At 42.4% G+C, this 24,272-nt stretch overlaps 1 protein-coding gene across 2 annotated transcripts; it reads left to right on the forward strand.

Annotated features, from left to right (window-relative positions):
* Window positions 1-393: 393 nt before the first annotated feature.
* Window positions 394-23,935, forward strand: LOC132889573 (leucine-rich repeat-containing protein 27-like). 2 transcript variants are annotated; one of them, XM_060926224.1, is made up of 11 exons: window positions 394-461; window positions 878-929; window positions 3,786-3,916; window positions 4,031-4,089; window positions 6,250-6,405; window positions 7,097-7,325; window positions 9,087-9,224; window positions 11,538-11,643; window positions 12,265-12,398; window positions 20,904-21,030; window positions 23,699-23,935. In XM_060926224.1, the coding sequence occupies exons 1-11, from the start codon at window positions 418-420 to the stop codon at window positions 23,795-23,797; spliced, it is 1,275 nt and encodes a 424-aa protein (XP_060782207.1). In that variant the 5' UTR covers window positions 394-417; the 3' UTR covers window positions 23,798-23,935. The 2 variants fall into 2 exon arrangements, with proteins under 2 accessions (XP_060782207.1, XP_060782206.1); XM_060926223.1 differs by having other exon boundaries at window positions 424-461; window positions 623-929.
* Window positions 23,936-24,272: the final 337 nt, after the last annotated feature.

Genomic DNA, 24,272 nt, shown 5'->3' on the forward strand with positions numbered 1-24,272 from the left:
CCAGGTCAGGAATCCTAAGTAACAGAAACTTGAATCTGTGAAAATAATGTAGCTGTTATATGGTGTGTGTGTGTGTGTGTGTGTGTGTGTGTGTGTGTGTTATTAATAGCACAATTATTATTAAACACAGTGTAGCACGTATGGGTTATTTGTGTGTAAGTTGAGGAGAACAAAATGTCTAATGGCTCTAATGAACCAATGTGATATGCATCGTTATTATATCAACATAGTTAAAGAACAGTTATTCTCGGTTACACTATTTAATTGATACCCGTTTGCGTGAAAACGCAAAACATTAGACTGACCTTGTTTGGCTTCTTCCGCACGCTGTAGTTTTAGTTTCACTTTCTTGATGTGTTACCATAGCAACGCTTCACAACACACCAAAAGGGCAGGAAACGCGCATTCTGAAAAGGAATGAATGTGAAAACTGGCTTTGGGCTTTTACGTGCGGATTTAAGGTTTGAATGGTGACTATAAACTCCCTATAATTATATAAAGCGCTTAGTTAGAATCAGAAGAACAGAACCTTATTATTATATATACAGCAAAACATACAGTAATAAGTTGCTAGGCTAATTATTGAACTAGCTTGGCTAACTTGCAAAATTCTTGTCCAAAGTGCCTTGTATAGTAAATAACCACAATTTACTCCTCTGCAAAGCTGTATCATTAACATCAGCTTGGGCATGGAAAGGTAGCACATTTAATGATAAATAATGACAGCTCTGGAAGAGGATCTGAGGGCTCTGCACTTGAGTCTTGACTGCAGTGAGAATGCGATGAAATGTCCAAGGCAAAGATCTGCACGGCGAAGTAATGGTTCTTCAGCGCATCATATGAATCATGACTCATCCGACATCCTTTATTTAAGCAGACAGAAGCTGAAGGTCATACCAGACTATGTGTGCAAGGACACCTCTCTCAAGGTATGCACAAGGACACAGCATTGTGTTATGAATTACACTGATTTAATCAGGAGCATGTAGTGCCTTTGGGTTTATACATTGAGAGTACAGTTAGAATCAGTCTATAGGGCAGGGGTGTCAGACATGTACCTGCGGGTCAGGATCACAAAGCAAATTAATTTAGAACCCATGGTTTAAATTAAACTTGTTTTGTGGGTGGCACGGTGGTGTAGTGGTTAGTTGTACTGTCTTTTCAGCTGGCTTTAATTTTGTCCAACAACCCCCCTGGGTTCTGCCCATATAATAACTCAAAAAACTTTTGCCGTACCTCCAGGACTACAAATAATAGGGCTTCTATCCCATTTATTCCAGTTTCAGCTATCATCTTGTACAAATATGGCGGCACGGTGGTGTAGTGCTTAGCACTGTCGCGTCACAGCAAGAAGGTTCTGGGTTCAAGCCCAGTGGCCGATTGGGGCCTTTCTGTGTGGAGTTTGCATGTTCTCCCCGTGTCTGTGTGGGTTTCCTCCTGGTGCTCTGGTTTCCCCCACAGTCCAAAGACATGCAGGTTAGGTTAACTGGCTACTCTAAATTGTCCATAGGTGTGAATGGTTGTTTCCCAAGCCTGGAAATGGGAGGGTTGTGGCAGGAAGGGCATCCAGTGTAAAACTATGCTTCGAGTAATATGACATATGGATCAATAGGGTGCCACATGACAGCAACCCCACACACATAAGTGGGACAAGCTGGAAGAAGTGAGTGAGTGACTGATTTTTAAATTAAAATCATTTTGTGGACTGTCCTTGAATTGAAAGTTTAACTACTGACAGAATGTACCATTCTGTACATTAGCTGTAGCCATTTATCCTGTACAGGGTGGCAGGCAAGCTGGAGCCTATCCCAGCTGATTATGGGTGAGAAGTGGGGTACACCCTGGACAAGTCACCAGGTCATCACAGGGCTGACACACAGAAACAAACCACCATTCACACTCACAGTCAATTTAGAGCCACCAATTAGCCTAACCTGCATGTCTTTGGACTGTGGGGGAAACCGGAGCACACAGAGGAAACCCACACAGACACGGGGAGAACATGCAAACTCCACACAGAAAGGCCCTTGTCCACCACTGGGCTTGAAGCCAGGACCTTCTTGCTGTGAGGCGACAGTGCTAACCACTACACCACCGTGTCATGTGTCTTGTTCCACAATAACTAATTTATTGGTTAGGGGTATATATATATATATATATATATATATATATATATATATATATATATATAGTGAAAATGTGAAAAAAGTAGAATCTTTTTTTTTGTATATCCTCCATTTATTGTTGAACTCCACGAAATCGAGTCATACATGAGCTGATAGCCAATGAGGCCTGTAGCGCCAAGTCGGCTATAAGCCATGTACAATGAGACTGAGTGGAATAACTGTTTTATTCTATCCACGGTCACTGGATTTTGAGAAACAGAGCATTTTTATTTTTATTTTTTACAAATTCGATAAATAAAAACTTTATACAAAATGTCAGACAAAATCAGTGAAAAATGCTATAATAATAATTCTTGAAAAATAAGAAAGATACATTCTTACCATCAAATACTTTTATTTTCTTGCTTTTTTTGTACTTTTTTTGGGTTTTGTTTTCGAGTAGACTTTTTATTTCGTCCTTGGTTCGTTCAGCAACACGCTCTGCCATTTTGTTTTTCTCTACTCATGGTATATGAACTGATAGCCTTATAGTAGAGTAGCCAATCAGAGCGTGCGATTGCTTATATCCAGTGAATGTGGATAGAATAATAAATGTTATTCACTTCACTTGTCAGTGGTCATAATGTTATGTCTGATCGGTGTATGTTCACAAACTATATCAGGTTGTGTGTGCAGAATGTAAATCCTGATAAATGAACACATTTAAGAGAAGATAATAATATGTTAGGCGGCATGGTGGTGCATTAGTTAGCATTGTCGCCTCACAGCAAGAAGGTTCTGGGTTCAAGCCCAGTGGCCGATGGGGGCCTTTCTGTGTGGAGTTTGCATGTTCTCTCCGTGTCTGCGTGGGTTTCCTCCGGGTGCTCCAGTTTCCCCCACAGTCCAAAGACATGCAGGTTAGGCTAATTGGTGGTTTGAAATTGACCGTAGGTGTGAGTGTGAATGGTTGTTTGTCTCTATGTGTCAGCCCTGTGATGATCTGGTGACTTGTCCAGGGTGTACCCCGCCTCTCACCCATAGTCAGCTGAGGTAGGCTCCAGCTTGCCCGCGACCCTGCAATGGATAAGCAGTTATGGATGGATGGATGGATGGATGGATGGATAATAATATGTTATTGGCAGTCGCAAATTGTGGTATTTTTTTTGGGGGGGGGCACAGTGAATTATATATATCACTCATGTATAATTTAAAAGTTAAAAATTGGGGGGGGGAGGTGTTATGCTGTGTAATCACTGATTGGCTGTATGACCCAACAGCACTGGGCTTGTTTCAGTTAGCCCACAGCCTTGCTTCATATTATTCTGTGTCTTTTTTTTGTACAACCACTAGTGGTGCTGTTACACTGGGTTTCAAAAAAAAAAATCACAAATAATCCTCTTTAAAACATTTGTCAACTGTACAGTAGGTAAGATGATTTGGATACCCACAGTATGAAAGCTTATATTGATTTTTCTTTACCTTTAAAGGCAGTTGGGCTTTGATACAAGGTTGATCCCTGGTTATTGGTCTAAGCTGATATTCTTGGTTGGCCCAGTTGACATAAGACGACATGATCCAACATGGGCCATAACCAAGAATGAGTTTGACACCCCTGCTAGAGAGCTCCATGAACTTACCATGGTATTGCACTGTTCTCTTTCTTTTTCACTTCCGTTCAAGAATTTGTATCTTGAAGGAAATGAGTTATCCAGTCTCCCAGACAATCTGTTCAGCAGTCTGCCACATTTGCTTTGGCTGGATCTGAGAAATAACCAGCTCACGTGTCTACCTGCTGATATCGGTCACCACAGGTACAACAAAAACAGCTTGTATGCACCACTTAGCATACCTGAATTAGTACTGACTGGAGAAACCTTGAATGTGTTTATTCTACAGTCATTCTATTGTTCTTTTATTCTCTATAGACGCTTGAAAACATTGCTGCTGGAGGGGAACCCTATTACAGAACTTCCAGTAGAGTTAGGTATGTTCTAAGAGCACATGGTACGATGACTTTCCTTTCTCAAGGTAATCTGTTTTTTTTCCCCCCTCAGCAGTGGACCAAATGATTAAGATTGCATTATATTATGATTAGATTATAAATGGCAACACTGGAGTCCTGGCTATTGAATACATTTTATAATTTGTTAAATGCTAGTGCACAGCCTTTTATGCCACAACAGGAGGATTTCTTCCTACACACTCTGAGTGCCTACAGTGGTGCTTGAAAGTTTGTGAACCCTTTAGAATTTTCTATATTTCTGTATAAATATGACCTAAAACATCATCAGATTTTCACACAAGTCCTAAAAGTAGATAAAGAGAATCCAGTTAAACAAATGAGACAAAAATATTATACTTGGTCATTTATGTATTGAGGAAAATGATCCAATATTACATATCTGTGAGTGGCAAAAGTATGTGAACCTATAGGATTAGCAGTTAATTTGAAGGTGAAATTAGAGTCAGGTGTTTCAATCAATGGGATGACAATCATGTGTGAGTGGGCACCCTGTTTTATTTAAAGAACAGGGATCTATCAAAGTCTGATCTTCACAACACATGTTTGTGGAAGTGTATCATGGCACGAACAAAGGAGATTTCTGAGGACTTCAGAAAAAGCGTTGTTGATACTCATCAGGCTGGAAAAGGTTACAAAACCATCTGTAAAGAGTTTGGACTCCACCAATCCACAGTCAGACAGATTGTGTACAAATGGAGGAAATTCAAGACAATTGTTACCCTCCCCAGGAGTGGTCGACCAACAAAGATCACTCCAAGAGCAAGGCGCGTAATAGTCAGCAAGGTGACAAAGGACCCCAGGGTAACTTCTAAGCAACTGAAGGCCTCTCTCACATTGGCTAATGTTAATGTTCATGAGTCCACCATCAGGAGAACACTGAACAACAATGGTGTGCATGGCAGGGTTGCAAGGAGAAAGCCACTGCTCTCCAAAAAGAACATTGCTGCTTGTCTGCAGTTTGCTAAAGATCACGTGGACAAGCCAGAAGGCTACTGGAAAAATGTTTTGTGAATGGATGAGACCAAAATAGAACTTTTTGGTTTAAATGAAAAGTGTTATGTTTGGAGAAAGGAAAACACTACATTCCAGCATAAGAACCTTATCCCATCTGTGAAACATGGTGGTGGTAGTATCATGGTTTGGGCCTGTTTTGCTGCATCTGGGCCAGGACGGCTTGCCATCATTGATGGAACAATGAATTCTGAATTATACCAGTGAATTCTAAAGGAAAATGTCAGGACATCTGTCCATGAACTGAATCTCAAGAGAAGGTGGGTCATGCAGCAAGACAACGACCCTAAGCACACAAGTCGTTCTACCAAAGAATGGTTAAAGAAGAATAAAGTTAATGTTTTGGAATGGCCAAGTCAAAGTCCTGACCTTAATCCAATCGAAATGTTGTGGAAGGACCTGAAGCGAGCAGTTAATGTGAGGAAACCCACCAACATCCCAGAGTTGAAGCTGTTCTGTATGGAGGAATGGGCTAAAATTCCTCCAAGCCAGTGTGCAGGACTAATCAACAGTTACCGGAAACATTTAGTTGCAGTTATTGCTGTACAAGGGGGTCACACCAGATACTGAAAGCAAAGGTTCACATACTTTTGCCAATCACAGATATGCAATATTGGATCATTTTCCTCACTAAATAAATGACCAAGTATAATATTTTTGTCTCATTTGTTTAACTGGGTTCTCTTTATCTACTTTTAGGACTTGTGAAAACCTGATGATGTTTTAGGTCATATTTATGCAGAAATATAGAAAATTCTTAAGGGTTCACAAACTTTCAAGCACCACTGTACTACCAAATAAATTGTACAAACAGAGAATAGTTGTTGAGAGAATTCACAATTCATGACCGCTATTAAAACTGTTATTCAGCCCGAAAGAAAATCAACAGCTTCCTCATTGCGGGAAAGTTGGTGCCTGGGTCTATCATGTCCTACTCCCTTTAGAACTTCACTGACCAGAAATAATGTCTACAAAATGGTCATGCTTCACAAGAGCAGCACACATATCATATAAAAGCTTCTTCCTAAATAAGTTGTCAATTAACTTCTCGACTGGTCCTGAGACCGTCTGGAATTAAATTGCTCCTTCCTTGCTGTTTTTTCCTGGCAGGTAACATGATCACACTACGAGCTTTGAGCCTGAGGAACTGTCCTGTCTCGTTCCCGCCACAGGAAGTGCTGCAGCAGGGTCTCACACACATCTTGCAGTTCCTGCGCCGCACAGCCGTGGCTCAGTGGCCCCTCAGCGTGCACAGCGCACACATGGGTCTGTACACCAGCCAAATCAATGCTAGCATTTCCTTACCTGTGTGTATGTATGTTTGTGTGTGCTTGCATATGTTTATGTATATAAATGTGTGTGTGTGTGTGTCTGAGTGTGTGTATGTGTGTCTGTGTTATCCCTCACCATCTGTGGCTTTGCATAAAAAGTATGGCCTGCTTCAAAAATAGCTTCCTGCCCTGGTTCTGCTTCAGCAGTGTGACTTCTGTTCCCTTGGAGACGACGCGTGTGGCTCAACTGGCTCATGGCACAGTGCAACCCTGTAATATTTTTAGCTGGATGAAAATGATGGATAACCTCTGGCACTGCCCTGCATCAGTCTCTGGGGCTGGACGTGCTAAATACACTCCTAAACTATGTTACAGAGAAAACATTTTGAAATCAGTTTGGTTTAAAAATTGCTTGTTTGTCCAGAAATGTGTGATGCTGTTATACTGTAAATGTAATTGATTTACAGCTTTCTGCATCTCGATATCAGGGTTTCATGTTATATTTCTGTATGTCATCTTGTTCACTTGTTTGCTGTAATGAATTCCTGATAGAGTAACAGTACAATAGATTGCCTTTCACTTCACGTTTTAGCTACAGCAAACAGGTTTATGCTCTTCTTTGACCTTAGCAGTCAGGATGTCTCATTTGCATATAAAAACTCACTCCTGCCGGTCCCCAACTTTAGATATGCCTGCTGTGGAGAAATTGCCGCTGTCCGAGATTCTCCAGTCCAGCCTGGATCTGTCTGAAGTGGACGACAATGAGGTCCAGCATTTCAAGGAGCTCAGGCAGCAAATGATCCAGATGGACAGGGCAGATCTTGGGCACACCACGCTGGTCATTTTACCGCAACACCACCTAGGGGCAGCAGAGGGCACCAGATCTCACAGAACTCGTCCCCCATCCATCAAGAGGTATATATACTGGATATGAGCGATCGCATGCTCTGATTAGCTACTCTACTACTAGGCTATCAGCTCATATACTGTGAGTAGAGAAAAACAAAATGGCAGAGTGTGTTGCTGAACCAACCGAGGATGAAATAAAAACTCTACTCAAAAATAAAACCCTAAAAAATAAAAAAGCAACAAAATATGGAATAAAAGTATTTGTAAGAACACAATTTTTTTTTTATTTTTCAAGAATTATCATTAGGGGCGGCACGGTGGTGTAGCGGTTAGCGCTGTCGCCTCACAGCAAGAAGGTCCGGGTTCGTGGCCGGCGAGGGCCTTTCTGTGCGGAGTTTGCATGTTCTCCCCGTGTCCGTGTGGGTTTCCTCCGGGTGCTCCGGTTTCCCCCACAGTCCAAAGACATGCAGGTTAGGTTAACTGGTGACTCTAAATTGACCGTAGGTGTGAATGTGAGTGTGAATGGTTGTCTGTGTCTGTGTGTCAGCCCTGTGATGACCTGGTGACTTGTCCAGGGTGTACCCCGCCTTTCGCCCCGCAGTCAGCTGGGATAGGCTCCAGCTTACCTGCGACCCTGTAGAACAGGATAAAGCGGCTAGAGATAATGAGATGAGATGAACTGTTAATTTTATATATATATATATATATATATATATATATATATATATATATATATATATAGTATTGTGCAAAAGTCTTAGGCACCTTTTTTTTCATACATACTTTGTTATAGATTTCTATTTTATGACTTCTCCATTAGGGCGGCACGGTGGTGTAGTGGTTAGCGCTGTCGCCTCACAGCAAGAAGGTCCGGGTTCGAGCCCCGTGGCCGGCTAGGGCCTTTCTGTGCAGAGTTTGCATGTTCTCCCCGTGTCCGCGTGGGTTTCCTCCGGGTGCTCCGGTTTCCCCCACAGTCCAAAGACATGCAGGTTAGGTTAACTGGTGACTCTAAATTGACCGTAGGTGTGAATGTGAGTGTGAATGGTTGTCTGTGTCTATGTGTCAGCCCTGTGATGACTTGGCGACTTGTCCAGGGTGTACCCCGCCTTTTGCCCGTAGTCAGCTGGGATAGGCTCCAGCTTGCCTGCGACCCTGTAGAAGGATAAAGCGGCTAGAGATGATGAGATGAGATGAGACTTCTCCATTATTGAGTTTGTACAAAAAAAATTTTAGAGTTCCAAACATTTGTTTTACAGCAGAAAAATTAAATGTTACAGAAAAAAAATGTTTGTATCCGAACAGCATATTCCATAAGACAACACTTTTCAAATTAAAAAAGAAAATATCATGAAGGCTATTGGGTTTTGCTGAAAAATTAAGAAGCAAGTGTAGGCAGTCAAAGTGTCCAGAAGAACTGTGGCTGGTTCTATAAGATGCTCAGTAAAACCTACAGCTCATTTCCTTATAAAACTGCACTCACTGTACCTGAGACTACTATTTTTTAAAGCAAAGGGTCGTTTCACACCAAATATTGACTTTGTCTCATTTATTATGGCTTACTGCTGTTTATAGTATTTTTTTAATGTTGAAACATTTCATTTCATTATTTTTATGCTATTTTTGTTCTCCAGCTTTTCTTTACATGTGCCTAAGACTTATGCACTGTACTGTATATACCGTAGATGAATGTATGTTATTTGAAAGTTTCATGAAAAGGCAGGTCTTTGATTTAATAAATCAGAATATCAGAAAAATGTGTGGAAAGTAAACCACTATACTGAATGACACTAAAGTAAGTCTGTAATATATTTAATGGCTCTCTCACAGGGACAAAGAGTTAACAAGAGGAATGTTTCCAGAGCTTCCTCCATCTGATGTGCAGAACTGGAAGAGATCAGAGGAGAGAAGATTGGCTGCCATGAGGGAGTTGAATGAGAAACAAGCCTCACTAGAACAAAAAAGGAAGTAAGTATGGTTCAAAGTATTCCTTCACTTTAAAGGAGCTGTTTGTCATTTTTAAAGCCCTCTAAGAGCCTATGAAGTAAATTACAATTGCAAAAATAAATAAATAAATAAACTCTTCCCCTTACAGTCAACTGATCCAAGCCCCTCTTAGTGACATTTAAAGTGCTAGTCTTATGAAAATGACATCATAAAATCCTGGGTTTTCTGTGTGTGATATGCTCAAATAGGTTATAAAGTTCACCGATAAATATAGCACTGGTTCAAAAAGGAATTTTTTTTGCATTTTTGAATTCTGTTCCAAAAATCATTAAAAGCTTGTCCGCCATTAGATCGCAGCGATTTATTGGTCAGCAGCGCTACATGTGTGATGTCATATGCGCCACTGGCTTCTTTGTAAAGCTCTTTACACAACATTATGACAACAAGGACGAAGAAGTGACTCAGAGTAAGCATGTTTGGGTTTGCTTTTAGATCAGTAATTGTCTGTCGTCTATCTAAGTATTATATTTGGCCATATAGAAACTACTTTAGAACATTATTGATCTGACTAAGGAGAACTAATAAATTCAAGCAACAGGCTTAACACAAGCTTGACACTTCCTATGTGGTGAGCTCTTTGGGATGGCGCTTCTGACTTCTGTTTCCAGATCGTAGGAACTACTCTGCGTACCACACGTTGCTCAAATCCTTCTATGTGAATTTGCCTCACAAATTTATCTTTTTCAAAATGTATGGAGCAGACACCAAACCGTCCTGTCAGCTTGAAGTTACCTCTCTTTGTCTGTACAAATTGAACCCATTCATTCCGAAAGTGTCCTGCTGACTTTGGGCTATAATGGATCGAAATTCCGCTTTTTTTATCAGCTACACTCGAACAGCCTTGAACGACACACCTCTCAGGAGACATGCTTTGGTTTTAATTTTGTTTTGGAATAAAAAAATAGTTAAACACGTGCTATATTTTGCAAAGCAGACAAAGCCAGAAATGCCGCGAACTTTCAAGCATTGTGCGTATGATGTCGCTTCCTTTGAATTAACAATAACTTACCAGGAACGCATTCATGTAATGGCGGACTCAAAGAGTCAAACTTTATCAGCTAAATAGAACATGTTTCCGGTCTCGTATTAAAATACAATTTGGACAGTAAACTATTTAACATGTCTAGTTTTATGAAGTATGATGTCATCACCAGGGGTGATGTCATTTTCATAAGACTAGCACTTTAAAGAAAAGGGACAGAGCCAAACAGGTTTATTCCATCTGGGGGGGCAGAACAAGATAAATATACACAAGAATCCAAAACAAAGAATTAACAAATCAATTATATGGCAATAATGTGAATCACAATGTATGTAGAATATGTTTAAAATTATATGATTACTGGCGGCACGGTGGTGTAGTGGTTAGCACTGTCGCCTCACAGCAAGAAGGTCCTGGGTTTGAGCCCAGTGGCCAATGAAGGCCTTTCTGTGTGGAGTTTGCATGTTCTCCCCGTGTCCGCGTGGGTTTCCTCCGTGTGCTCCAGTTTCCCTACAGTCCAAAGACATGCAGGTTAGGTTAACTGGTGACTCTAAATTGACCGTAGGTGTGAGTGTGAATGGTTGTTTGTTTCTATGTGTCAGCTGGGATAGGCTCCAGCTTGCCCACAACCCTGTACAGGATAAGCAGCTACAGATAATGGATGGATGGATGGATGATATGATTACTGTTATATAAACCTATCACAAAATCCATCTCTAAACAATTGCTTGGTAACAATTATGAAGAATAAGTTACACAAGAAAGATTCCATATCAAATTCAAGTTTGCATACTGCAACTTAAGTAGAATCGACTCGTGCTCCAGACACAGTGATGTTACTGACGAATGAGAGCTGGTTTCAGTCCAGTGGTGACTTAAGCCCAAGCCCTTGATGCATCTCATTTTGGCAGACAGAGAGCTTTTAGCTAATAACATTGATTCATCTGATGTTACTTGAGTAATCTGTAGCAGTTTTTAAAAAAGCAGGACTATATAATGATAGATTTCATGAATCGAAACAAAGAGTGCCTCCCAAAGCTGTTTGGGGATATTTAAAGAAACACTGCAGCAAAATAAAACTGTAACTTAAAACTCTTTTATATATATATATATATATATATATATATATATATATATATATATATATATATATATATATATATATATATATAACACATGATTGGTGATACTAATAATAGCAGTATGATTAATTACATTTTAAATAATAAAAAATAGCTTTTCTTACAGTTATATAAATAACTTCTCACCTCTCTGGGGTGTGTGTGTGTCAGAAATGAAGAACTGTTGCAGGAGTGGAGAAACCAGGCCAAGATCATGCAGGAGAGGAAAATACTGGAACACAAGCAGGACAGGAGTGAGAGTCATCAGAAAGAAGAGGTAGACTGTTCTTTTCTGATATCGTACTATAAGTTACAGAAGGACAATAAATGGTGTCTCCTACAGCCAATCTTCAGCTAAAATTAAAGATGCACTTTTACTACAAGGTGTAACAAAGCACTGTTTGCAGTGCCCTTTTTATTTTCTCTGCAAAGACTCTGAAAAAGATAATGTCGCAGTACTTGTCAATGTAGCTCTGTCGCCGATAGTCAGAGTTAGCTGCCAAGAATTCAGAGTCAGTTTTCCTCCAGCAGTCAGACATCCCGATGTAGCCTCTGTTCAGCTGATTTTCTCACACAAAAATAGCTGATTATTTGGATCGTGTTTGTGTGGATCTGGGAAAATGGCAAAATATTGGGATCCATTTAAGTACAAGCAGCCAAACCCTACTCACAGGAAACTCAAAGACCTCATAAACTGACTGCGAATCACCTCGAATGCCTTATCTTTGTGCATATAGCTGGACAAATCCTGTATTATAAGGAGTATTTACCGTCTCGAATTTGACTGATTTACTGTAATTCTTTTACTTTTCTCTCCAAATGATTTTTGGTTGTTAATGAGTATTGTTTGAGTATAAAAAAGAAAAGAATGAAATAAAACTGCTGCTTGTTTGTGTAGTGTTTGAAGAATGCTCCTAACTCCTCCAGTAATCCAAACAACACTGGCGAGGCTCTGAATAATGATTCACACAGCGAAGCCCATAACACTCAACAGTCATCATTAAGAACATGCAAGGAAATAGAGGAGGCCAGGTACTAAGGATGTATTTCGTATGCTAGTGTGCGATAGAGTAAACCATAGGTGCTAAAGAAGGCAACTGGACTTGCTTGAAATCCTTGAAGACGTTTCACCTCTCATCCGAAAGGCTTCTTCAGTTCTGTCTGACTAGTGGGGAGTTCCAGGTATTTATCCTCTAGTGGACCAAAAGCAACCCTAAGGAGAGTCGCTGAGGTTACGTGGGTCCTTGACCCTCTCATACCCCTTTTCCACCAAATCAGTTCCAGGGCTGGTTCGGGGCCAGTGCTGGTGCTGGTTCACAACTCGTTCAACTTGCGAGCCAGCTGAGAATCAGTTTGCTTTTCTATAGCTTGCGGTGCTAAGCGGAGCCACGTCATTACGTCGCTGTCTACGTCATTACGTCGCTGTATACGTCAGTTATGGCGCTACATTTACATAAACCTTGGCGCGAATATCAAAGCAAAAACAACACGGAAGAAGCAGCAGCAGCAACAACAATAATAATTAAAGCCGCAAGCGGCCTCGACGGGCCCTCGCGCCAGCGGCCAAGGGGGGCGGGGGCATGCGTCCCCGCGAAATACCTTCCACAGCTTCTTTGGCAAGAGACATTACTCCCACAATGGTGACAAAGCACAGAATTGGACACAGAGTACACGGTGCGCTGAGATGTTGTCATGGACAGAACATTTTATGCCATGGCCTCCCAACCAAATTAATGTATTTACCTCATCAGTCACCAAGCTATAGCTACATAGGATTGTCTTCTGTTAGACATCTATTAGTCTGTATGTAACGCTACAACACTTGCTCCCGACTGCCTACCCATTCCCCACAAGTCATGTGTTTTTAAGGCAACCAAAACAACATACTCCTGGTGCCTCATGATTGTAAACACCTCTCCTGCAACTGCTACAGCACAATGAGCGCCCCCAGTGGTCCACAAGTCATGTGTGTTTAAGGCAACCAAAACAACATACTCCTGGTGCCTCATGATTGTAAACACCTCTCCTGCAACTGCTACAGCGCAATGAGCGCCCCCAGTGGAGAAAGTTCACCAAATTTGGTATACATGTCAAGGGACCTATGAAGAGTTGTTTTGTAAAGTTTGATCAAGTTTGACCAATCAGAAGCCGAGATATAAATTGTTGCCTGAAAACAGCGCCCCCAGTGGCAAAAGTTCACAAAATTTGGCACATATGTCAGGTGACCTGTTAAGAGTGTGCCTATCAAGTTTGATCAAGATTGAGAAAATAGAAGATGAGATATTGATTTTTGAAGAATAAATTTTTTGGTTTCTCCCATGTCAGTAGGTGGCGCAATGCTGCACATGAGCGATTATGAGTTGGAAAAATAAGTGTCTACAACAGCAACGTACTATCAGAAGGTAGTGGTGTGAAGGAGAAGCATTATGGAATTATTTACCAAAAACCTGTTTCGGAGCAATTGTGTTGGCCAAAAACAGCGCCCCCCATGGACGAAAATTCCCAAAATGTGGTGAACATGACATGGGAGGTAGTAAGAGGGTGGCCGTGAAGTTTGACCAAACTTGAGGAAAGATTGGATTTTTTGCCCAAAAATAGCGCCCCCAGTGGCGAAATATCACAGAAATTGGGTAACATGTCAGATGCCCAATGAGTGATTTGCGTGTGAAGTATGAGCAGTTTTGAGCAATTTGAAGATATGTTATGAATTTTTAAGCATGTAAAATTTTGCATTGAAAATTGATTGACGTATAACTTCTGAACGGTTTATTCTACGTGAAACGTATTTAGGAACTTTTGTCAGCCGTGTCTGTAGATGATGTGTATCAATTTTGGTGACATTCCTATGAACGGTCTAGGAGGAGTTGCGCCGTCTTCGTCGCCATGCATTTCGCACAAAAGTGAAATTACCTCACTTCCTGTTGGGCGTGGCTAATGCATTGGCATTACATTTTTGTCCGGCTTAGTGAGATACATATGCGTACCAAATGGCATGCCACTACTACAAACTACATGGCAACCAGGCACCTTAATGCGGGAGGCCAAAATCACAATGAGTTAGGGGGCGCTATAGAGGCCCTGAGGCCCGCCTGGATCTGGGCTTCTGGTTCTCAGTAGCGGTGGGAGTCTAAGAAAAAGGAGCCAAATTTAGTGCGATGTCGACCATGGCAAGCGCCCCAAAAAGGGTCTTGTAAAGAGTTTGCTTGCCAAGATTGACAAATCAGAAGCTGCAATATCATTTCTGCCATAACCAGCACCCCCAGGGGCGAAAGTGCACAAACTTTGGCGTACATGTCAGGTGAGCTATGAAGAGTTCGCGTATGAAGTTTGATGACAATTGAGTAAACAGAAGATGAGATATAGATTTTTGAAGAATAAATTTTTTGGTTTTTCCCATGTCAGTAGGTGGCGCTATGCTGTACATGAGTGATTATGAGATGGAAAAATAAGTGTCCACAACAGCAACGCACTATCACAAGGTAGTGGTGTGAACGAAAAGCATTATGGAATTATTTACCAAAAACCCGTTTTGGAGAAATTGCGTCGGCCAAAAACAGCGCCCCCCATGGACGAAAATTCCCAAAATGTGGTATACATGACATGGGAGGTAGAAAGAGGGTGGCCGTGAAGTTTGACCAAATTTGAGGAAAGATTGGAATTTTTGCCCAAAAATAGCGCCCCCAGTGGCGAAATATCACAGAAATTGGGTAACATGTCAGAAGCCCAATGAGTGATTAGCGTGTGAAGTATGAGCAGTGTTGAGCAATTAGAAGATTTGTAATGAATTTTTAAGCATGTAAAATTTTGAAGTGAAAATTGATTGACGTATAACTTCTGAACGGTTTATCCTACGTGAAACGTATTTAGTAACTTTTGTCAGCCATGTCTGTAGATGATGTGTATCAATTTTGGTGACATTCCTATGAACGGTCTAGGAGGAGTTGCGCCGTCTTCGTGGCCATGCATTTCGCACAAAAGTGAAATTACCTCACTTCCTGTTGGGCGTGGCTAATGCATTGGCATTACATTTTTGTCCGGCTTAGTGAGATACATATGCATACCAAATGGCATGCCACTACTACAAACTATATGGCAACCAGGCACCTTAATGCGGGATGCCAAAATCACAACGACTTAGGGGGCGCTATAGAGGCCCTGAGCCCCGGCCAAGTGTGGGCTTTTGGTTCTGAGTAGCGGTGGCAATTCTCGGAAGTGGCGCCAAATTTCGCGCGTTTTCGCCCATGGCAAGTGCCCCGAAAATGGCCCAACAGCGGAGAAAAATAAAGAAGAAGAAGAAGACGGAAGAAGAAGAAGAAGAAGAAGACGGAAGAAGAATAATAATAGTGAACTCTTACAAGAACAATAGGGCCTTCGCCCATAGGGCTCGGGCCCTAACAAGCGGCCTCGACGGGCCCTCGCGCCAGCGGCCAAGGGGGGCGGGGGCATGCGTCCCCGCGAAATACCTTCCACAGCTTCTTCGGCAAGAGACATTACCACAAGGTAGTGGTGTGAAGGAAAAGCATTATGGAATTATTTACCAAAAACCCGTGTTGGAGCAATTGCGTCGGCCAAAAACAGCGCCCCCCATGGACGAAAATTCCCAAAATGTGGTATAAATGACATGAGAGGTAGTAAGAGGGTGGCCGTGAAGTTTGACCAAATTTGAGGAAAGATTGGATTTTTTGCCCAAAAATAGCGCCCCCAGTGGCAAAATATCACAGAAATTGGGTAACATGTCAGAAGCCCAATGATTGATTTGCGTGTGAAGTATGAGCAGTTTTGAGCAAGTAGAAGATTTGTTATGAATTTTTAAGCATGTAAAATTTTGCAGTGAAAATTGATTGACGTATAACTTCTGAACGGTTTATGCTACGTGAAACGTATTTAGAAACTTTTGTCAGCCATGTCTGTAGATCATGAGTATCAATTTTGGTGACATTCCTATGAACGGTCTAGGAGGAGTTGCGCCGTGTTCGTGGCCATGCATTTCGCACAAAAGTGAAATTACCTCACTTCCTGTTGGGCGTGGCTAACGCATTGGCATTACATTTTTGTCCGGCTTAGTGAGATACATATGCGTACCAAATGGCATGCCACTACTACAAACTACATGGCAACCAGGCACCTTAATGCGGGAGGCCAAAATCACAACGAGTTAGGGGGCGCTATAGAGGCCCTGAGGCCCGCCGGGATCTGGGCTGCTGGTTCTCAGTAGCGGTGGCAGTCTAAGAAAAAGGAGCCAAATTTCGTGCGTTGTCGACCATGGCAAGCGCCCCAATAAGGGTCTTGAAAAGAGTTTGCTTGGCAAGTTTGACAGATCAGAAGCTGCAATATCATTTTTGCCATAACCAGCACCCCCAGGGGCGAAAGTGCACAAAATTTGGTGTAGATGTCAGGTGAGCTATGAAGAGTTTGCGTATGAAGTTTGATGACAATTGAGTAAATAGAAGATGAGATATAGATTTTTGAAGAATAAATTTTTTGGTTTTTCCCATGTCAGTAGGTGGCGCTATGCTGTACATGAGCGATAATGAGTTGGAAAAATAAGTGTCTACAACAGCAACGTACTATCACAAGGTAGTGGTGTGAAGGAAAAGCATTATGGAATTATTTACCAAAAACCCGTTTTGGAGCAATTGCGTCGGCCAAAAACAGCGCCCCCCATGGACGAAAATTTCCAAAATGTGGTATACATGACACGGGAGGTAGTAAGAGGGTGGCCGTGAAGTTTGACCAAATGTGAGGAAAGATTGGAATTTTTGCCCAAAAATAGCGCCCCCAGTGGCGAAATATCACAGAAATTGGGTAACATGTCAGAAGCCCAATGAGAGATTTGCGTGTGAAGTATGAGCAGTTTTGAGCAATTAGAAGATTTGATATGAATTTTTAAGCATGTAAAATTTTGCATCGAAAATTGATTGACGTATAACTTCTGAACGGTTTATCCTACGTGAAACGTATTTAGTAACTTTTGTCAGCCATGTCTGTAGATGATGTGTATCAATTTTGGTGACATTCCTATGAACGGTCTAGGAGGAGTTGCGCCGTCTTCGTGGCCATGCATTTCGCACAAAAGTGAAATTACCTCACTTCCTGTTGGGCGTGGCTAATGCATTGGCATTACATTTTTGTCCGGCTTAGTGAGATACATATGCGTACCAAATGGCAAGCCACTACTACAAACTACATGGCACCCAGGCACCTTAATGCGGGAGGCCAAAATCACAACGACTTAGGGGGCGCTATAGAGGCCCTGATCCCCGGCCAAGTTTGGGCTTCTGATTCTGAGTAGCGGTGGCAATTCTCGGAACTGGTGCCAAATTTCGTGCGTTTTCGCCCATGGCAAGCGCCCCGAAAATGGCCCAACAGCGGAGAAAAATAAAGAAGAAGAAGAAGACGGAAGAAGAAGAAGAAGAAGAAGAAGACGGAAGAAGAATAATAATAGTGAACTCTTACAAGAACAATAGGGCCTTCGCCCATAGGGCTCGGGCCCTAATAATGGATGACTTCACGTTTGTACAGCTGCTGCTTCTCGTCGCTTAAAAATGGCGATCTTTCGCGGTCTTGTTATTGTTGTTGGTCTTAACAACTCCCCCCCCCCCCCCCCTCCCGCTGATGTAAGCGGTTCTTTCCTCTGGCCCAGCAGAGAGTTGGTGCTAGCCTGGAACCGTTTTTTCTGGCCCCAGAGCCAGTTCTTTGTCAGTGGAAACAGAAAACCCGGTTCCAAACTAAGCACTGGCCCCGAACCAGCCCTGGAACTGCTTTGGTGGAAAAGGGGCATCAGTCATCCTGTAGGTGTTAGGGTCACTGAAGGCTGGGTGTGAAGGGTGTTAGCAGGCGAGAAGGTCGTTAGGGTGATCTGCGGGTCATTGGCTCTCTCTGCCATCATGTGAGTCTTTGAAGTCAGCTGAATCTTGGTGTGGATGTGTATTCAGTTTTCTGGGAAGTGTGCCCAGGACTGCACTGTAGGTGGCTGATAAGTGGTGTCTCAGGCTACATCCACACGACAACGGCAACGAGATGTTATTTAAAAATATATTGCGTCCACATGGGCAACAATCAGTAAAATATCAGGTCCATATGGCAACACAACGCTTGCTGAAAACGATGCAATACACATGCCACACCTCTAGGGGCGCTGTAAGACGGTCCCTTCGGAGACACCAGAACAATAGAAGAAGTAAGGACGCATGCGCATAAACTATTATGCGTGAGACTTCATATTAGCCACAAAGTCAGGAAAATCTGTTCGTAAAATTACATTATAATGACCAAATACAATGAAAAGTATTTTTCCAGTCTCACCTGTGAAAGGTAATCCCATGTGATCTCGTTTGGACGGCAAACCTTTTGGTACAGTTAAACGCAGCTAATCTTTATTCTCCGCTTTGACCTATCCAATATGGCGGCGAGGATGACATATGATTCTACGCGGAAGGCGGCGTCTTTAATGGTCCGGAATAAATTGAATGCTACACGTTGATGGATTAATTTGTTGTTTCTCACCTGTGAAAGGTAATCATGTCATCTCGTTTGGACGGTAAACCTGTTGGTACAGTTAAACGCAGCACATGAATCTTTATTCTCCGCTTTGACCTATCCAATATGGCGGCGAGGATGACGTATGATTCTATGCGGAAGGCGGCATCTTTAATGGTCCGGAATAAATTGAATGCTACACGTTGATGGATTAATTTGCTCTTCTACGCCCTTTTTGAGGAATGTATTGTAGGACTAAACCAACATCTGAAGAGGTGAGATCGCTCCTTTTTTTTCCCTATTTTTGCTGGCAGGATTGACTGCCCTAAGGGCAGAGTCTCTCTCTCTCTCACTTTGCACCATTACACAATAAATATTCACAGTGAAAATATTTTGTAAGCGCGTTTCATGAACCAAGTTATAGGATTTGTTGACAACTCGCATCGAGTTCGTTACACTTCTACCCGGCGTGAAGCACTCACAGTCATGTGGTTGTGACGTCATCGTAAACAAATCCGTTCTACTCATCCAGACGACTTCACAACGGCAACGTTGCCAGATCTTTCCACTCTGGAACCCGTTCTCAAAAAGATTGCGTTTTTGGCACCCAAAACGCCGGTGCCGTGTGGACGCCAGGCCTAAACGATAAGCAATTGTATCGGAGTCACCTGAATCCATTGCCGTGTGGACAGGGGCTCAGACCACCTCCTCTGTTCAGTGATGGTTGTTCCAGGTTGACAAAGATGGCTTCTTTTACTCCTCTTTCAAACCACCGGTCTTCTCTGGCTAGAATGCATACATTGCAGTCCTGAAACGAGTGTCCTTTGTTATTGAGATGAAGATAGACTGCAGAGTCCTGGCCTGAAGAACTGGCTCTCCTTTATTGAGCCATACACTTATGAAGCGGTTGTTTTGTTTCCCCAATGTACAGGTCTGTGCATTTCTCACTGTATTGAATTGCGTTGTCCTGTTTGTGCCTGGGTATTCTGCCCTTAGAGTGGACCAATTTCTGCCTCAGAGTGTTACTGGGTCTAACGTGTACAGGGATGTTGTGTTTGTAGAAGATCCTTCTGAGTTTCTCAGATAGTCCAGAAATGTAGGGAATGACATTGTTCTTGCGTTTGTTGCTTTTGGTCCACTAGAGGATAAATACCTGGAACTCCCCACTAGTCAGAGAGAACTGAAGAAGCCTTTCAGATGAGAGGTGAAACGTCTTCAAGCAAGTCCAGTTGCCTTCTTTAGCACCTGCAGTTTATGATGACCTGGATGACTGAGAACTTTCACAGACATAGATAGAGTAGACCATTCTACCAATGTATTGCATAGTGAACATTAAATACCACATCAGAAAGAATGTGTTGAGAATAGTCCTTTGCACTATTGTGTATTTAGATAATTATTTTAATGTTACTTTTGTAAAGCAATTAGCTGCTTGCAGGAATTTTGGCAAACAGGGTGACCTCAGCCATTTTTAAAGAGCTCTTGCAATTATTTAAGTCACAAAACTATGTGAAACCTCAGATGATACTAGATCTGATATTAATATTAAATCAAAAATTAAAAAAAAAAACAGAATGAATGCATCCCTAGTTAAAACTACTGTATGTTCACAATACATAATGTGTAGTGGCTCCTCAGCCACTGAGACTACACCGTCATCACTGAAAAATTATGATGATCAAGAAATCTTATCAGAGCAGATTGTATGCAGTTGGGATGTGTCTACTAGAAAAGTCTGACTTCTAGTAAAAACTTACAGCAGAAATGATTTCCAGAGCTGAACACAGCCATTGCCATTTTTTCTTACATAGTTCAACTTGGTCCTCATTGGTCTAACCATGGACAGCAAACGATTTACAATACTGTCCTCTAGTGGTTATAACTGGTGCATGCAGACACATTTGGATTGGTTAATTCAGTTGTAGATTTTAATTTAGGCTGCTTTCGAACATAAATTAACTTGAAATGACCTAGCTGACCTGAATGTCAGTAATTCCTCCGCTCCAAGTTGAGCAATCAGTGTTCACTTGTGTTGTTGTCTGTTGTGTGTGCCCTAAGAGAGGCAAGAAACCGAGAACTTGAGCAGCACATCAGGACTCATGTTCAGATGATGCAGCAGAGACGCAGAAGATCCCGAGGCCCACCTGCGGAGGAGGCAAAAGCAGTGGCTCAGGAGATGGAAGAGGTGAAGAAGTGATCTTAGAATTTCATGTTTAATTCAAACATAGGCACACAGACAGGGAAACAGATAACAGATAATGGCCCTCGTTTTTCAAAGTTGCATAGAAACAAGCACAGATGTGACTACATAGAATGGTGTATGAACAAATTTATGCTTGATTCATTCAACTGTTTATGGTCATGCTTTGGGTGTAATTCAGAATGGCTGCAATAAAAATTCTCTTTTAAGAAACGTCAAAAAACAGAAATAAAACAAAACAAAACGTTAACAGTTTCAAGAGAAGAAGGGATTGTCCAATAGGTTTGTCTTTTGCAATCCTTTGATTTTACTGAAAGTGATGTTATGTAAGTATATACAGAAAGTAATGGATGTGGTGTGTGTGTGTGTGTGTGTGTGTGTGTGTGTGTGTGTGTGTGTGTGTGTGTGTTTAATGAAAACACAATTCATAAAAATGTATCAGAGTGGTAATAATCTGTATCTGTGTATATCAGCACATCATGGTGCTTCGTGTACACGAAAAGACCTATTACTCAATTAAAGGACTAATGAGATGATAAAGATCCACATCTGCATAGTCCGATTCACATTTACACTAATTAGGCTAAATGCAGACATGAAAACCCATTACATGTTTTAGTATGGACAATCAACTAAATATATGAGGAAGTATAAATGCTTTTGAAGCTGAATACAAAAGGCACAGTCACTTTTATGAGTATATGTTTATTGTGTGTGTGTGTGTGTGTGTGTGCGTGCGTGCGTGCGTGCGCGCGCGCGTGCACACACTTTTATAGTGTATATATAGTATAGTATATATTCCTTTTCATCAGGAAATGTGCATTGTTAGCTGGTATGCTCTCAGAAAACAAAGTACATCGTTGTACGTTTAAGGGTACAATGGCTTGTCACTGGGGCAGTACTATCTAAGGTACTTATTTGTACCCTTTATATACACGGGTGGTGTAAGTGGTTAGCATGGTCGCCTCACAGCAAGAAGGTTCTGGGTTCAAGCCCAGCAGCCAGCGGGGGCCTTTCTGTATGGAGTTTGCATGTTCTCCCCGTGTCTGTGTGGGTTTCCTCTGGGTGCTCCGGTTTCCCCCACAGTCCAAAGACATGTGGTTAGGTTAATATGGGACAGCTGTGGGCTGAGGTGCCCTTGAGCGAGACACCTAACTCCAACTGCTCCCTGGGTGCTGTTAGCATGGCTGCCCATTTCTCTGGGTATGTGTGTACTGTGTGTGTGTTCACTGCTTCAGATGGGTTAAATGCAAAGAGGAATTTCACAATTGTGTGATGAATAAAGTTCTTCTTCTTCTGTGTCTTATACTGATTGGGAACATATGACCCTAAAAAGGTACACATCGTTACCTTGAAGTTCAATAATGAGCCCTAGGGGGTACTTTAGTGTAGATTGTACCTTGAGGGACAGAAATGGACTCCCACTGTACCCCTATTTCTGACAGTGTAACAGGAAAAACTACCTCTCTCTCCGCATTTTGAGTTTTTATTTCTACATTTTGAAATGAAAGAAAGAAAAGAAGGGAGGCACGGTGGTGTAGTGGTTAGCGCTGTCGCCTCACAGCAAGAAGGTTCGGGTTCGAGCCCCGTGGCTGACGAGGGCCTTTCTGTGCAGAGTTTGCATGTTCTCCCTGTGTCTGCGTGGGTTTCCTCTGGGTGCTCCGGTTTCCCCCACAGTCCAAAGACATGCAGGTTAGGTTAACTGGTGACTCTAAATTGACCGTAGGTGTGAATGGTTGTCTGTGTCTATGTGCCAGCCCTGTGATGACCTGGCGACTTGTCCAGGGTGTACCCCACCTTTCGCCCACAGTCAGCTGGGATAGGCTCCAACTTGCCTGCGACCCTGTAGAACAGGATAAAGTGGCTAGAGATAATGAGATGAGAAAGAAAAGAAAAGAAGCAGTGAACACACACACATGTGAGCAATGAGCACATACCCAGAGCAGTGGGCAGCCATGCTAACAGCGCCCAGGGAGCAGTTGGGAGTTCGGTGCCTCGCTCAAGGGCACTTCAGCCCAAGGCCGTCCCATATTAACCTAACCTGCATGTCTTTGGACTGTGGGGGAAACCGGAGCACCCGGAGGAAACCCACGCAGACATGGGAAGAACATGCAAACTCCACACAGAAAGGCCCTCGCCGGCCACGAACCAAGAACCTTCCTGCTGTGAGGCGACCGTGCTAACCACTTACACCACCGTGCCGCCCGGTTACAGAGATGTACAATTAAAAAGAAAAGAAACTACTGGGGGCGGCACAGTGGTGTAGTGGTTAATACTGTCGCCTCACAGCAAGAAGGTCCGGGTTTGAGCCCCGTGGCCGGCGAGGGCCTTTCTGTGTGGAGTTTGCATGTTCTCCCCATGTCCGCGTGGGTTTCCTCCGGGTGCTCCGGTTTCCCCCACAGTCCAAAGACATGCAGGTGACTCTAAATTGACCGTAGGTGTGAATGTGAGTGTGAATGGTTGTCTGTGTCTATGTGTCAGCCCTGTGATGACCTGGCGACTTGTCCAGGGTGTACCCCGCCTTTCGCCCGTAGTCAGCTGGGATAGGCTCCAGCTTGCCTGCGACCCTGTAGAAGGATAAAGCGGCTAGAGATAATGAGATGAGATGTGAAACTACTGGAATAAAATTGTCTTTTCTTTTTCTCTGTGCAAGGTAAAACACCTGCAGGTGGAGCTTGCAAAAAGGAGACAGGCGAAAGATCCGGAGTATCGTCTGAGTGCCTTCACTGGGGAAAGTGCTTATGATAAATAACATGACTCGACCCACATGTGATGAGACACAACCTGTACAGACTGTTTGATTACAGGCCATCACAGTGTCATGTGTAAAAGTAAAAGTGGCTGGTTCATTCCTGCTGATGTCTTGATAAAGATGTTGAGTTTGACCATACGGTGGCGCTTCTTTTTTTTCTTCTTCTTCATTCATGGTGGTTTTCAATCAGTGCTCCAGAAGTCAGCCATTTTATGTTTAGGGCCTACTGAATTAACGTGGGGGGGGGGGACACCAAATATAATTCATATAAAGCGTGTGATCGGATGAAATGTCTTAACTCCATGTAAACATGGCCGGATATGACGTAGGCTTTATGAGTATTGCAATTGATGACGTTAGACTTGTGCAACGTCATCAATGTGATTTAATCACACGTTACATAAAACTGATCAACAGACCATGTCCACTACAGGTCCAGATTTCGATCAATAACCTTGTGTTTATTTCATAATCC

This window comes from Neoarius graeffei, chromosome 7 (assembly GCF_027579695.1).
Source record: "Neoarius graeffei isolate fNeoGra1 chromosome 7, fNeoGra1.pri, whole genome shotgun sequence".
Classification (NCBI taxonomy): Eukaryota; Metazoa; Chordata; class Actinopteri; order Siluriformes; family Ariidae; genus Neoarius; species Neoarius graeffei.